The 13,182-nt window shown below is 36.6% G+C and overlaps 1 protein-coding gene across 1 annotated transcript in view; it reads left to right on the forward strand.

The window, feature by feature from the left end:
- Positions 1 to 1,617: 1,617 nt before the first annotated feature.
- OFD1 (oral-facial-digital syndrome 1) overlaps positions 1,618 to 13,182 on the forward strand; it is a gene marked incomplete at its 3' end in the record, with an annotated part of 22,442 nt that continues 10,877 nt past the window's right edge. The window contains exons 1-11 of the mRNA XM_008950064.1: positions 1,618 to 1,815; positions 2,175 to 2,243; positions 2,328 to 2,355; positions 3,142 to 3,249; positions 3,994 to 4,130; positions 6,259 to 6,432; positions 8,373 to 8,479; positions 9,371 to 9,490; positions 11,972 to 12,045; positions 12,720 to 12,811; positions 12,954 to 13,143. Coding sequence (XP_008948312.1) covers positions 1,648 to 1,815; positions 2,175 to 2,243; positions 2,328 to 2,355; positions 3,142 to 3,249; positions 3,994 to 4,130; positions 6,259 to 6,432; positions 8,373 to 8,479; positions 9,371 to 9,490; positions 11,972 to 12,045; positions 12,720 to 12,811; positions 12,954 to 13,143 — 1,267 coding nt within the window. The remainder of the gene's footprint in view (positions 1,816 to 2,174; positions 2,244 to 2,327; positions 2,356 to 3,141; positions 3,250 to 3,993; positions 4,131 to 6,258; positions 6,433 to 8,372; positions 8,480 to 9,370; positions 9,491 to 11,971; positions 12,046 to 12,719; positions 12,812 to 12,953; positions 13,144 to 13,182) is intronic.

The raw sequence follows: 13,182 nt of genomic DNA on the forward strand, positions 1-13,182 counted from the left end.
GGGGGGGGGGGGTCTGTTTGGAGGTTTTGTTTGTTTGGGTGGTGGTTTTGTTTTTTTCCCCCCATATACTAGCATCTTCCTAAACAGAAGTGCTTTACGTTATTAATTAGCCTTAAACTCTTTCAGGAAGGTTGAAGGCCTGTATCAAATCTTTGAAAATGTACATGCTTGAGAAAAACGTTGAGCAGGGAAGAGAATACAATATGGGAAAGGATCTCTTAGGGTCTGTTTGTTACCTGCTGTAAATAAGCATGCTGTATGAGTTATCCTCCTAAAATATTCCAGCTCTGTTTTAAAACTATTTGCACTGTTTTCTTCCTGTCCATTCAGGAGAATGTCTTAGAATGTGATTATGTTCAGGAGTGAAGCTTTGTTCTGGCTTGTAGCCTGGGTTTATGATTGCTCTGGCCTTTTCTCTTGTGCTGAAGCTGTCCTTCAGGTTTAGTATCTCTTGCTCCTCTTGGTGATGTAGAGGCAGGAGTCATACCTTGTTTTTAACATTCTGTTCTACAGGCTAAGCAAGACAGGTTCCAGTGGTCTCCTTGGTGCTTACCCTAGTAGTCCTCTGCTTCCCCCTTTTTTAAAAGGAAGTAGGTCATGGTTGTGAGCTTTCCAAAGTATAGAATGATATAAATTCTTCCCTGTATTTATAGGGAAGTCCATGGAAGGCTGCATAAATCTCTTTTTGAGGCATGTTACATTTGTACAGCTAGCCATTGTTTGGTTGACACATCCACATCTCACTTTTTCCAAACAGTAAATCTTTTGAATTATAGCAAAGCTTCCTATCAGGCCTTAAAGGCTGAAATATATTTCATGCAGTTCCGGTTTTGCTCATCTTTAAACATCATCTAATTGCTTTTTTTTTCTATTCTTCTATACACGTCTTTATTTCACAGGCAAATTTTTTTACCTCCTGCTTTTTATGTGAAATTCATTACAGTTAAAAATAATAAGCATCAAGCTTTGTATTTTAAGAATAACATTGATAATCTTATGGCCAAGAATATTGTGTTCAGGATATTTTGTTTCTCCCTCAGTAATTTCTGTACCAAGCTTGCAGTGCTTGAACCATTTCATGCCTTCTTTGACTTAACTAATAGCCTGTCAGGTGTCATGATATCCAAGTCTGTTTTCCTGCTTCATTTTTCTTGTCTGGAAGATTACCCATTGTATTAAAAGTCTGGCAGCTTTTCTGAGCTCAAGAATTAATACATTTGGGTTTCTTATGGATTCTTACAGATTACGTCTTCTAGTGAGAATACTCTTTACTTTCTCATCCTCTTATCTCATTGCTTCTGCTGGTAGGAGGCAGAGCAGATCTGGTGCAACAGGTAGGCTGAATGGCCAAAATACAACAATGGAATTCTGCCTCCTTTTCCCACAGCAGGGACAGGGATTTAGCCCTGTGTTCTCCACCTGTACTTTGTCATGAGATCTGTAAGGGCTTGCTGCTCTCAGCTCTTTTTGAAAGTTAGTCTACCTGTTTTTTTTTTTTTTATAGAGGTTGTAATGTAACATGTGTAAGTAAAAGGAGACTCCTTGTGAATTTTGAAAAATAAAAACTGTGCTGAATAACATGTAAACTGAGAATATGATGTACTTCTGTATCAGACACAGCTCCGAAAACAGCTAATCCATGAACTGATGCACCCGATTTTAAGTGGAGAGCTTCAGCCACAGGCTGTTCCAAGCGATGACAGTTCACTTTTGATCACAGCTTCCAACAGTTTGGTGGCAGATCATCTACAGAGATGTGGCTATGAGTATTCACTTTCTGTTTTCTTTCCAGAAAGTGGGCTAGAGAAGAAGAAGGTAAGTGCAGTAATTTATCTGTTCTAAGACGTCTAGGAACTTTGCTCTCTGAGTTGTCATATTCCAACAGAACTGGAAAAAAAGTGTTTTGTGGTAGTGAAACACAAACACAAGTACAGCTTTTGGTCATGTCCATAAAAGATTTCATTATTCAAGGCCATTTTCATGAATACTTTAATCTGGCAATGAGATAATGATGCTGTTTTGGAAAGAGATAGCACATGCCTCTTAACCTTGCACAATAAATAGATTTTTATTGAATAGAAAACATTCTACAACTGTGAAATAGTGCCAATTACATATTTGAAATGATTTAAAATTAGTGAACCTTTTCTAACTGACGTTTTTTTCCCCCAAAGCTGTGGACTATGCAAGATCTTCTTCAGTTAATGAGGATCAATCCAAAATCCAGTCTTTACAAATCACTGGTAAAGTTAATTTGATTTTGAAAAGAAGCTTAAATTACGATTGTGATGAAATATACTGTCTAAAATATGTTTAATTTCTTACAGACTTCAGGAACGCGGAAGGAAAATAAAGGTACAAGATGTTTATATGTGATGCAGACAAGCATAGTTGTCAGCTTCATTTTTATTAAGATGGGAGCAATAGAAGTTAGTTTCTTGAGTGTTTGTTGGTATAGAATAGTATGGATTCAGTCAGATTTTGAAACTTGGAGTAATTAATATTGTATTTCAGGATTATTCAACTCCTATTTGTGGTGTGGATTAAGTTGTTGACATTCTCCTACAAATTTAACTTCTTGAGCATTAGAAATATGAAAAAAAAAATCTATAATCAGATATTAAATATAATTCTCTTTGGAAGTTTTTCACACTAGCTTTTGCAAACTTGGATTTTAGGTTGTGTTTATGATTGACTGTATTATCTTGCATAATGTACTTCAAAACTAGTTATAAATTTAATTGACTTTCCATTGGTTTATATAAGAAATAAGTCTTATGTCTGCATAATGAAACCTAGCTATATTATAGTTAAAGTAGCTTGATCTTCAGAAACCCCTGTTGCCTAATGACCTCATAATTAGAGCAGTAATAATCTGCTCTCCCAAATTACCTTGGAAGTCAAAGATACGTGGATGAAAGGAGAAGCTGCAAAAGGACAGCTTTTGCAGAATGAGATGGACTGGGTTAGGCTTATAATAAAATCTGTATAGTTAACTAGTACTTATTTTCATTTAAGTACTTGGTTCTTTCTGTAAGTCGAATAGGTTTTCTTGTACAATGAAAATGACTTCATTGATTACAGGCTCAAATTCAATTTTGGTATGAAATCAGAACTAACTAATCTATTTGATCTTGATAGGTTTTCTTATGCAGATTTTAATTGGACTTACAGAGCATCATCTAAGTAAGGCAACTCATGATATGGAAACTCAGACAACCTCGGTGCCTCCTTACAGAGGATCTCTGGGTAAGTGCAGCCTCTGCAAGCAAATCTCCCCAGATATTTTCATATTGGTAAATGGTATGGATGAATAAATTGTATGAATGGTATTCACTCATCACTTACTAAAGTGCAGCTAAAGTAATAATGAGGAAGGGTCATACCTGTGACTAGTACGTTGGTTTTCTAACCTTTCTTAAAATAAGGGAAAAGTCTTGTTATGTTTTGTGTTGATTGCTTTGTTGTTTTGGGTTTTTTTTATCACTCAGATGTTTTCTTAGACATTTAGCTAAGAGCTGTAACATCTTAGATGGACTTAAATGTTATGTGCTAACATACGTTCTGGAAAAGACACTTGTAAATGCGTGCCTGGCTTCTCCTTCCATGGCAGTGTTTGAGGGAAAGCTGGGTATAGACTGGGGGTTCTTGAATTCTACTATGCATGCTATTAGTAATACAAAACCCCCAAAAGTTGTGTGCAAAAGAAACTTCTTGTCCATCCATGATGGAGAGGATGAATGACTATTTTAATACCCCCAATAGTGCCTAAACAGCTGAGTGCCACCTCCTACGTGTATGTTGTGTGCCATAAAGCTGATAATGGCATTTCTGTGTCACCTCTGCTTTTTGTACCACACAGGTCTTTCTGTGACAGTGCTACTTAGGGTAAACTAAGGAATTTCCTACAGAGAGACAGGTTCCTGCAGTCTTTGGTAAGGTAACTGTGGTAGCTGTTTTTAAATGACGATGAATGTGTTGCTCTTTTTATAGCTGAGAAGCTTCAGCTGATTGATGAACAGTTTGCAGATTCTTATCCCCAGCATCAGAGATATGAATCTTTAGAAGTAAAACTTCATGAATATAGAAAAGAAGTAGAGAAGCAGCTTCAAGCAGAAATGTGTCAAAAGGTATAATTCTGGTTGTTGAACTTGAGGAAGATATTTGTTAATTTGACCGGTGCACATTACGAACTTTTAATACTTAAGGTAAATTGAAATAAAAGATCTATTAGTGAGTCACAGCAAACACAGAAGTCTAAGTTAATCCAATTTCAATTGTTAATTTGATGACATAGCATGTAGGCATTTTCTGTTCCCTTTTTTTGTTAAATGTGCACAGAATGTTAAGCTTTTTATTCTGCTGTTAATTTGTAGCACAGGTTTTTGCATTTTGATTGTCTTAATTTAGTAAATTTTATTTGCTTCATGATTACTTTGTTTTATGGAGAAATGCTTATTCTGCTTAATCATACTATTCCTTTTCCTTCTCAGTTAAGATTTTGAAGCTTGAATTTCAATATAATGCATAGCAACTAAGAAAAGAGAATTGCTGCTGTGTAGCTTGACAGATAGTCAATTTTTAATACTGATGAGAATTTGCATATTATTTCAAAACCTCCCACGGAAACACTAAAATCATAACAGACAATACTATGAATTATTTCTGGGTTTTTTTCTTCCAATAATTGAAGTCAGTTCTTCTAGAGAATTTTCCATCATTTTTGAAATATAATTACATTTTTTTTCTAACATAATCCACTGGTACTCCCTTTGTCTGAAAAATGGTGCAGAGAGAATATACCGTGGTTAATTCAAATATATATTCCCCCGCCCATCAACTTCTGGCAAGATCAACAGGTTTTTTGGATAGAAAAAATTGAATTAACTGTAGTTCACTTCAATATGTTCTTTTTTCAATTAATTTCTGTCATGGGCAGTAGTTTATTTGGATATAAAAATGATGATCTGATACTGAAAATTCTTAAACATACTTTAAAGGCACTCATCTGCCTATAAACTGTTTGAGGAAATCAGTGCAGTCGTATTTATTCACCTAGACAAGCAGAAGGATGGAGAGTTAACACTGCCAATATGCTTTACCTTCATTTTTCATTTAGTCTTTATTCCTCAACAGGCACTGTCTTTTTAGTATGTAAAACATATTAATTCATGTGTTATTAAGTTTGTCTCAGTTTAAGCAAATCAGTTGCAACAAAGGAGACTGAGATCTTAACCAGATATAAATCACTTCCAAATTCCATTAACTTTACATGGATTCCTTAGCAGTGTGACAAGAATTACTATAAGACGTTTCTAACACAATTTGCGTGTGTACAAGTGATCCTGTACTGCCTCACCATTTCTTTAATTTTTCACAAAATATGTGCACACAGACCTGAATTCCTTGATGAGATGTACCTACTATGCTTTTTCTTCCCTTTAACCTAATTTTTTCCAGTCTCACAATTTTTCTATCATTCTCTTTTTATTCTTTTGATCAGTTTTTTTCTTCACATTTTTTGTCTTATATGCATGCTTTCCATTTTCTTCCAAATTTTTATTTTAATTCTTTGTAACCCCATTTGTTCCTGCATGTGTGGCACATCACATGTTGTGCGGAGGCATGTTCCCTACAATTCTTCTGTGCAGTTGGAAGATACATGCTTTCCTGTTTGTGTGCATTTACTACTTTTTCAGTTGTGCTGAGAAGTCTATGAGTCAGGATTTCTGTTTCTGTAACCCACTTTATGTGGAGTTACATGTTCTGCGTTTTTTCACGTGTTCAACACTTTTTGTGTGTATGTGTGCAGAGGAATTTCTCTTGTTCCTGGGGGATTCAGGATGTGTCTGCCTCTGTCACTTCACACATCACCAGTCAAAACTGGTTCTTTGGGAAAGGGGTGAAAACAGAGACACTGTCAGAGGAAGAATTAAAGAGTGTGGCCATTCCTTAATTGCAAATGGAGTATCGCTCCTGCAGTGTGTTTTTGTTCATAGGCCTCTGTTTTGCTCTTGTCTAAAGCTATTAGTTTTGTGTAAGATCTGCTCTGTGATGCCAGATAAATGCATGAAAAGCGTGTGAGACATGGAAATAGTATGTGCTCCTACTGATACTTTTATCACAGTAATTTATTTTCATTCAATTATCATTTCCTAACAAGAATTTCTTTGTGAAATTTAGCATTGTCTGAAGAGAAATTCTTTGTCAGTTTGAAGATGGCCCTACTTAACCCTCTCTTCCTCCTTTATGTAAAAGCTAGAACATTTTAAAGAAGTTGAAATAGCCAAGATTAAAATGGAGGAGAAAGTGCAGACCCAGAAGGAAATCTCTGAGCTGCGTCATGAGTTGGAGAAGGCACATCAAGCAAAATCTGAAGCCTTGATTTCTCGTGAAAAGAATGCTATTGAAAGGCTTCAGAAGCAACAAGAGGTAAAGTTCCAAATGTTTTTTCTTAATCTAGTACAAAATAATTAATGAGTCGATTAAACTTTTTTTTTTTTAATCTTTGGGAGATTTACCTTCAGATCTTACTTGGCTTATTAGAGAAAACCGTGAATTTACTTTTGTTCCTCTAAATAGGGAAGCACATTTAGCAGCTACAAGAATAAGTATGGGTAAATAGATTTAAGTAGAGGTGGCTGGAAAAGGAACAGTTCTACAAGCTGGGATTGAAGGATTTAAATGTAATAAACACTTTTAAATCTGTTTTAATAACTTTGGTGAATTAAAATCACTGAGTTTTTTTCAACAGAAAGTTGAACATAGCTTTTAGTTATGCTATAAGTTCTTTCAGTTGCTAAGAAGGACTCTAAAGTAAATGGAATATGTACTCTGTATGGTACAGATATGGCATTTCTGTATGTCATTATATGCTGAATATTATTAATAGCCACTGTCTTTAGTGTAAGCTAGCATCTCATTTTGTTTCTTTGAATACTTTTTTTGTTGATGGGTTACTGCTTTGGGCTGTTAACTCTTGCCGTTTGTCAGAGTAGTAACTGTTACTGCAACACACAATTTTGATATAATTCTAAATTTCTTCTCCCAGTCTCTATTACCTTTCACTTTTTTGGAAGAATAACTTTCTTGTTTGCCTAGTCACCCCTTCCTGTCCAGATAATATTCATCCACAAATGCTAACCACATTTTTGCTTTGTTGTGTTGGTGGGTTTTTTTTTGTTCTGTTTGTTCTCCCCCCTGCCTTGAGATCATGTGGTATTATTTAACAACAGAATCAAAGGTCTCTGTATGGATTATTATATACCAGTCTCTGCTATTGACCTTCTTCCAGTCTGAAAATTAACCATTTTATCACTATGCTATAAATTTCGTTATGTCCTTAGAAGCTTATGGGAAAACCATCTATTTTATGCTACCAATATTCTTCTGTCGGCATAAAATTAATTTGGTAATTAAAAAAAAAAGTTTACTAGATCAGCGTATCTGTCAAGGGTTTTGTGTGAGTATTTGGTTGCACGTGTCAGCTTCTGTGCACACTGAAAAGTATATGTTTCATTTACCTGGGGAGTCTTTTAACAGAGACCAGGAGCTCTACAGGGTTGAGGTATATTTACAGTAAAGGCAGAAGGTCATTTAACCCTTTACTAAGATAACTTTGTGCCCAGAAGATCTAGCTTGACAAACTGCTGTATTTTTTGCTCCAGGTCCAGAGCTAAGTCATTCAGCACTGTTGAGTGCATGTGAATTGCAAACTTGATATGAGCACCCATATAGCAAAATCATAATTTTCTTCTTCTTGGGCAATTATTATTTGGAGAAAAATAGTACCTTATGTGCTTAAGGACAAGAAAAGCTATTTTTTTATTAATAAGAATGTACATGACTTTTGGTATTAGCATGTTAATCACTTGGAGAATGCCTTTTACAATTCGTTTGATTTCTCTAAGTTGAACTGCAAGAACTGAAAGACTGCTAGCTGACTCAGTTTCAGTTTTAAATCATGTTTTATTGAGGGCTTTGGGATTTATTTTTCTAATTTTGTTTTTATGAAGAAACTTCAAAGTGCTTGTTTATTTAAAAAAAAAGAAGAGACGTTTGAACATGTTTGTTCTGTAATTTTTTAAAACAATTTTTCCTTTTACATAAATTGTAATCAGTGCTATTTCTAAAAAAAGAAAAGTGTTTACAGGTAGCCAGTAGTGACTGTCTACAGGATTTTTACTCGGATTAAAAGGAGGAAGGGAATTAAAAAAAAAAAAAAGACAGTAAATTCTAGATGTTATTTCAAGTTATGACTACATAAATAATATTCACTGGAGTAAGAAAAATTCCTGAAGATCCTTGAAAGTTTGAGCATGTTACCTGTATACAGTGTGAAGTAAAACTAGAGATAATATTTTGTGATTCAGATAGAAGCAAAGGAAGTGTACGCTCAGAGACAAAGTCTACTGAAAGATATTGAAGCCATAAGGACCAGAGAGGCAGAACTGAAGCAAAGAATTGAGGCATTTGAAGTGTAAGTCACTCAAGGGCATACACAATATGTTCTTATTGTCCGTCTTCTGGAAAGCATGCTTCAAGATGTGGCTGACTTCTGTGACACTGACGTAGATTATATATCCCAGAAGCTGTGTTGTGCATTTTGAGCAGTATTGTGTACTAGCTCTGTTAGCAGAGCTACCTCATACAAAAAGATGTTTGGCGTTTTTTTTCTGCTCTTTCTCATCCAACCAAAAGAGCGCAGCGTCGTTTGGGAGGCAAGGAGCCACATGTTTGCTTTGAAGTGTTTTAATTCAAAAAAAATAAAACAAAAAAGCAGTCCCTAAACAACACAGTAGGTACTGCCAACAGTCATAAGGCATGTATATGACATTTTGCTTCTTTAGTCTTGGTTGTTCTTTTTTAGTTGTTCTTAGTATGATCGATTTTGTTTGGTTAAATAAAAAAAATAAATAGTTTTGGGCCGGGTTTTCAGTACCACTTAATGTCCTTAGTTTGCCAGCTGGTTTTTTGTAGCAAAATTAGTAGCATCCCACTAACAAAAACTTAAAAACTTGGAGTTTTTTAATAAGCCAGCAGAGGGTGCTGATAGAATGGGATGCTTGGCACAATTGCCTCTGAAGCCTTTCTGGTGTGGGAAACTGAGCTAGAATTAACCCGGGACAGCTCCATAATTCATTGGCACTGAATTTTAAATTGGGCAATTTAGTGTGTGTCACGTCTCCTTGTTCTTAATGAATTACAATGACAGACTTTGACGATAATTTTAAATTGCTGTGGTGTGCCAAGCAAACACATTACCCTTTGGTATCCCTAAATGCTATTTACAAAAAAAAAAAAAAAAAAAACAACACCAAAAGCTTAAGTTTTGGCTTCATAACTGTCTGTATATTTATGGATATTTCAGCACCCAGAAACTTCAGGAAGAGAAAAATAAAGCTATTGATGATGCACTTCGACGTCGGGAGGTTGCTGTGAAAAACATAGAGGATACCTATGACCAAAAGCTTAGGACGGAACTCTTAAAGTAAATGCCTCTTTTGTCTCTAATTGGTTTCATGCTACTGCCTATGAAAACAGAATAACAAACTGTAGGATTTTGTTTGAAAAGTGTAACAAAGCAGGGACTTTGAAAATGTACACTCATGGGTTTTCTTTTACTGAGCTCGAATTCTTTACATTATTGCTCGTCTTACTAGCAAAGAGCTAAAATGTTCTGTCAGGTTCAGAAAAAGCTTGCTATAGAAAATATTTGTCTTTGGATTAAAAGTTATGTTATTGTTGTAGTTTAAATTCTGCGTTGATATCTGAGAAAGAGATGTGATGTTAATTGTATGCTTAGACAAAAGGATATGATGCAGTATTAGTGACTTCCTTTGACCAGAATTTAAAGAACTGACCATTTTAAGAATGCAGAAAAGACAAGGAGGGGAAATTTGCATTAAAGAGTTGTTACGTTACAGGTTTCTAGCAAAAAGAATGAGAGGCACACAAGCCCATTGTACAGATAGATTGGCTTAACCCCTCCTCATTTTTATAGAGGGACTCACTGATACAGATTACCCTCTTTCTTATATTGACTACCGTCTGCTTGGATGTGGTTTCAAAGGATTTGCTTAGAAAAGCTATTTGAAAGTGTAAGACATCATCCGTGACTGCTTTTGAGGTGTTGCAGTGGGTGTTTCCTAACTTTGCTATTGTACTTTCTTGGAGTGCCTTGGTGGATGGAAGGGTTACTTGGTGCTTCAGTGCAGGCACATGCTCTCAGCGTGTGGTTACTCGTGTATTCCATGGCATGAACCCATCTTCCAGTCAGGCAGTTAAACCAGGTGACTGATGTAGGATTGCCCTTTATTGCAAGCCAGCGAGCGATGATTATTATCTGTGTTAATGTGTCTTTATTTAAATTACAGAGAAAAGATGTAAAGAGTAGGTTTTGATAAGAGTGGTGCTTCAACTGAAACTGAGTAGATTTGAGGATTTTGTCAGAGAACAGTAAGATGCATAAATAACCCACCTTGGTATCTTATTTTACCTAGTCTGTAACAGCTTGTTACAAATAATGCCTGTAAAGTGCTTTTGGTTCATAAGGAGAAGCAAATTATTTTAAGGATGAACCACTGCTTAGCTTATTTTATCAACATACAGAATATTTTAGTCAGGCTGCAAATGCTGAGGAAGATAAGATCCATGTCCTTTTGTCCCAAGTCCTTGGTGAGAAGTAGCACAGCACTACTCTATATTGTATAGAAATAATGATGTTTGTTAGAAAAGGTGTTGTGGTTTTTTTTTATTTTATTTCTATGGTAAATGTTAAATGCAATAATTGGGAGGAAGATCTGAGTGGTATGGACCATTTGTAAAAATACAGGAGGATGGTTGTGGCAATATGTGAAAACATTTATAGTCTGTGTCCCAGTCATGCAAAATACTGGTCTTCCTTAGCTCCTGTAAAGTCCAGTAAAATTGAATGGTAAAGTACAGTGACTGCCGGGTTGTCAACAGTGGTGTACCTGGGCAGTGCTCAGTGTCTGGCTGGTGGCCAGTGATGAGCAGAGAACCCCTGGGGCCTGTACTGGCACCCACACTGTCCAACACCTTCATCTGCCATCTGGATGTTGACACAGCATCCTTAACAACTTGGAACATGAGGCTTAATTGAGGGGCGTGGCTTCCATAACAAATGGCAGAGTTTTGTTTCAGACAGATTTTGATAAGCTTGGAGATTGTGCCAACATATATCTTAGGAATTTTAACAAGGAGAACTGCAACACTGTGCTCAGGGCAGAATATTCCTGTGAAATAGTATGAATGGGGAAAAGGAATTGACTGAGGAGCTCTGTTTCTGAAGAGGACATGGGAGTTACAGCAAATGCCAGGGTGATTGTGAGCCGGCAGCACGCTCTGGCAAACAAGGCAAACAGCATGATGGGTGACATCAGCAGCAGCATGGCCAGCAGGCTGAGGGAAGTTGTTATGCCCTTCAGGTGCTGGTGAAAGCTGTGCTAGGAATACCATGCCCTTGTTGGGGCTCCCTGATCCAAGAAAGCCATGAGGAAACTGGAGAGGATCTAGTAAAGATCTGTCAGAATAGTTATGGTAGTTATCAGGTGTGACCTCTGAGTTCATATGGCAGGGGCTGTAATTTGTGGCTTTGGAGATTCAGCTTGGATGTGGGGAAAGGAATTTTTACTGGTAGGGTAGTGCAGCAGTAGCACAGGACTCCCGGGAGGTGCTGGAATACACATCCTTTGAGGTTTTCCACACTTAGCTAGGAAGAGCCACATCTGGCGTGCTCAGAGTGGGTGGTAGTCTTGCTATTCAGGCAGGTGGTTGAATGAGGTGATTGGCAGAGCCCTTTCCAACGATTTCAGTGGCTCTGCAATAATAACTAGCTTTGTCAATAAATAATTGTGAGATTATAGTTTAGGCTGGGAAAGACTGGAATATTACATGAATGCGTGTGTGCATGCTTACCTTGGGAATACATAATTCTTCTCACTTCTAGGTATCAGCTTGAATTAAAAGAAGAGTACATAGCCAGAAGCAATAAAGTTACAGAAGATGAGAAAAAAAATAAAGGTAACCATCTCTCTGAGATGGATAAAGTAGCTGTTTATCTCTAGAACACTTACTAGTGGGTAACAAAGCGCTGTTGTTACAAAATGGTCGTGGTGTTCATTAACAGTGGTGTAAGTGACAGAAAAGCCATCAAAATCGATTTTTTTAAGAACATAGCAGGAGACCAGCAACTCCTTTCTGTTCCGAATGTGGCAGGAACTGTGAGAGCCTGATCTGCACAGAGGCTACAAAGCATTTTGCTTTTTCAGTTTCCTGTCTCCTCCTGAGGTCCTACCAGCTCTTTCATTCTCTAATTTAACTCTGGTACCATACTCTTAACTAGTTGCCAGTTTCTGCATTGATTGTGCACAAGATGTTTAATTGGAGCTGGAGGAAGAGAACTGGGACAGATAACATGTTTGGACATTTAGGGTAGGGACATGTGAAAGAGATTATGTATTATGTGCATGTGAACGTGATTTTCTTAATTCTAAAGGAGTATTTGTACACTATGTATATACACAGTGTGATTTAGTTAATTTTGAAGGAGTTTGACATTCAGTCATATTAGTCTTAGTCAAGTCTTGAATTAAATTGAATGTTTGGCTTAGCAGCCTCAACTGTTTCTTGCTGATACAGTTTTTTTATTGTAATACTCTGCTAATCTAATTCAGCATTTGTAATCCTCCCTGCAGAGAAAGCTATGCTTTTGCATGAAGAAGCTATGGCTGTTAATTCAAAAAAGGAGGAACTCAAGCAAGCTATATCACGCACGAAAGAGCTTGAGGTAATTGTAAGCATGAATTTAAAGAAGCTGTATTCTACTTAGTGTGTCTGAGATACAGTTAATTGTTTTTATTTCACTTTTTTTTTTTTTTTTTTAAGTGGTGCAACAGTTCATAAGCTTCTAAACTGTTCTTTGTTTGCAGCTGGATTTGGAGTCAGTGAAGGCCCAGGTTCTGTTGGTAAATAAACAGAATCAGTTGTTGACAGAAAAACTGAAAGAGGTATCAGACTATCCTTTGCTAAAGGAGGAGAAATTGGAGCTCCAAGTGCAGAATAAGCTACTTAGGCAACAGTTGGATGAGACTCGCAGTGAGAACCAGCATCTTCGAGACAGTCAGTCTGAATGATTTAGTGATTTTTTTGTTTATTTTT

The sequence above is a fragment of the Merops nubicus genome, unplaced genomic scaffold, assembly GCF_000691845.1.
Source record: "Merops nubicus isolate BGI_N331 unplaced genomic scaffold, ASM69184v1 scaffold27681, whole genome shotgun sequence".
NCBI lineage: Eukaryota > Metazoa > Chordata > Aves > Coraciiformes > Meropidae > Merops > Merops nubicus.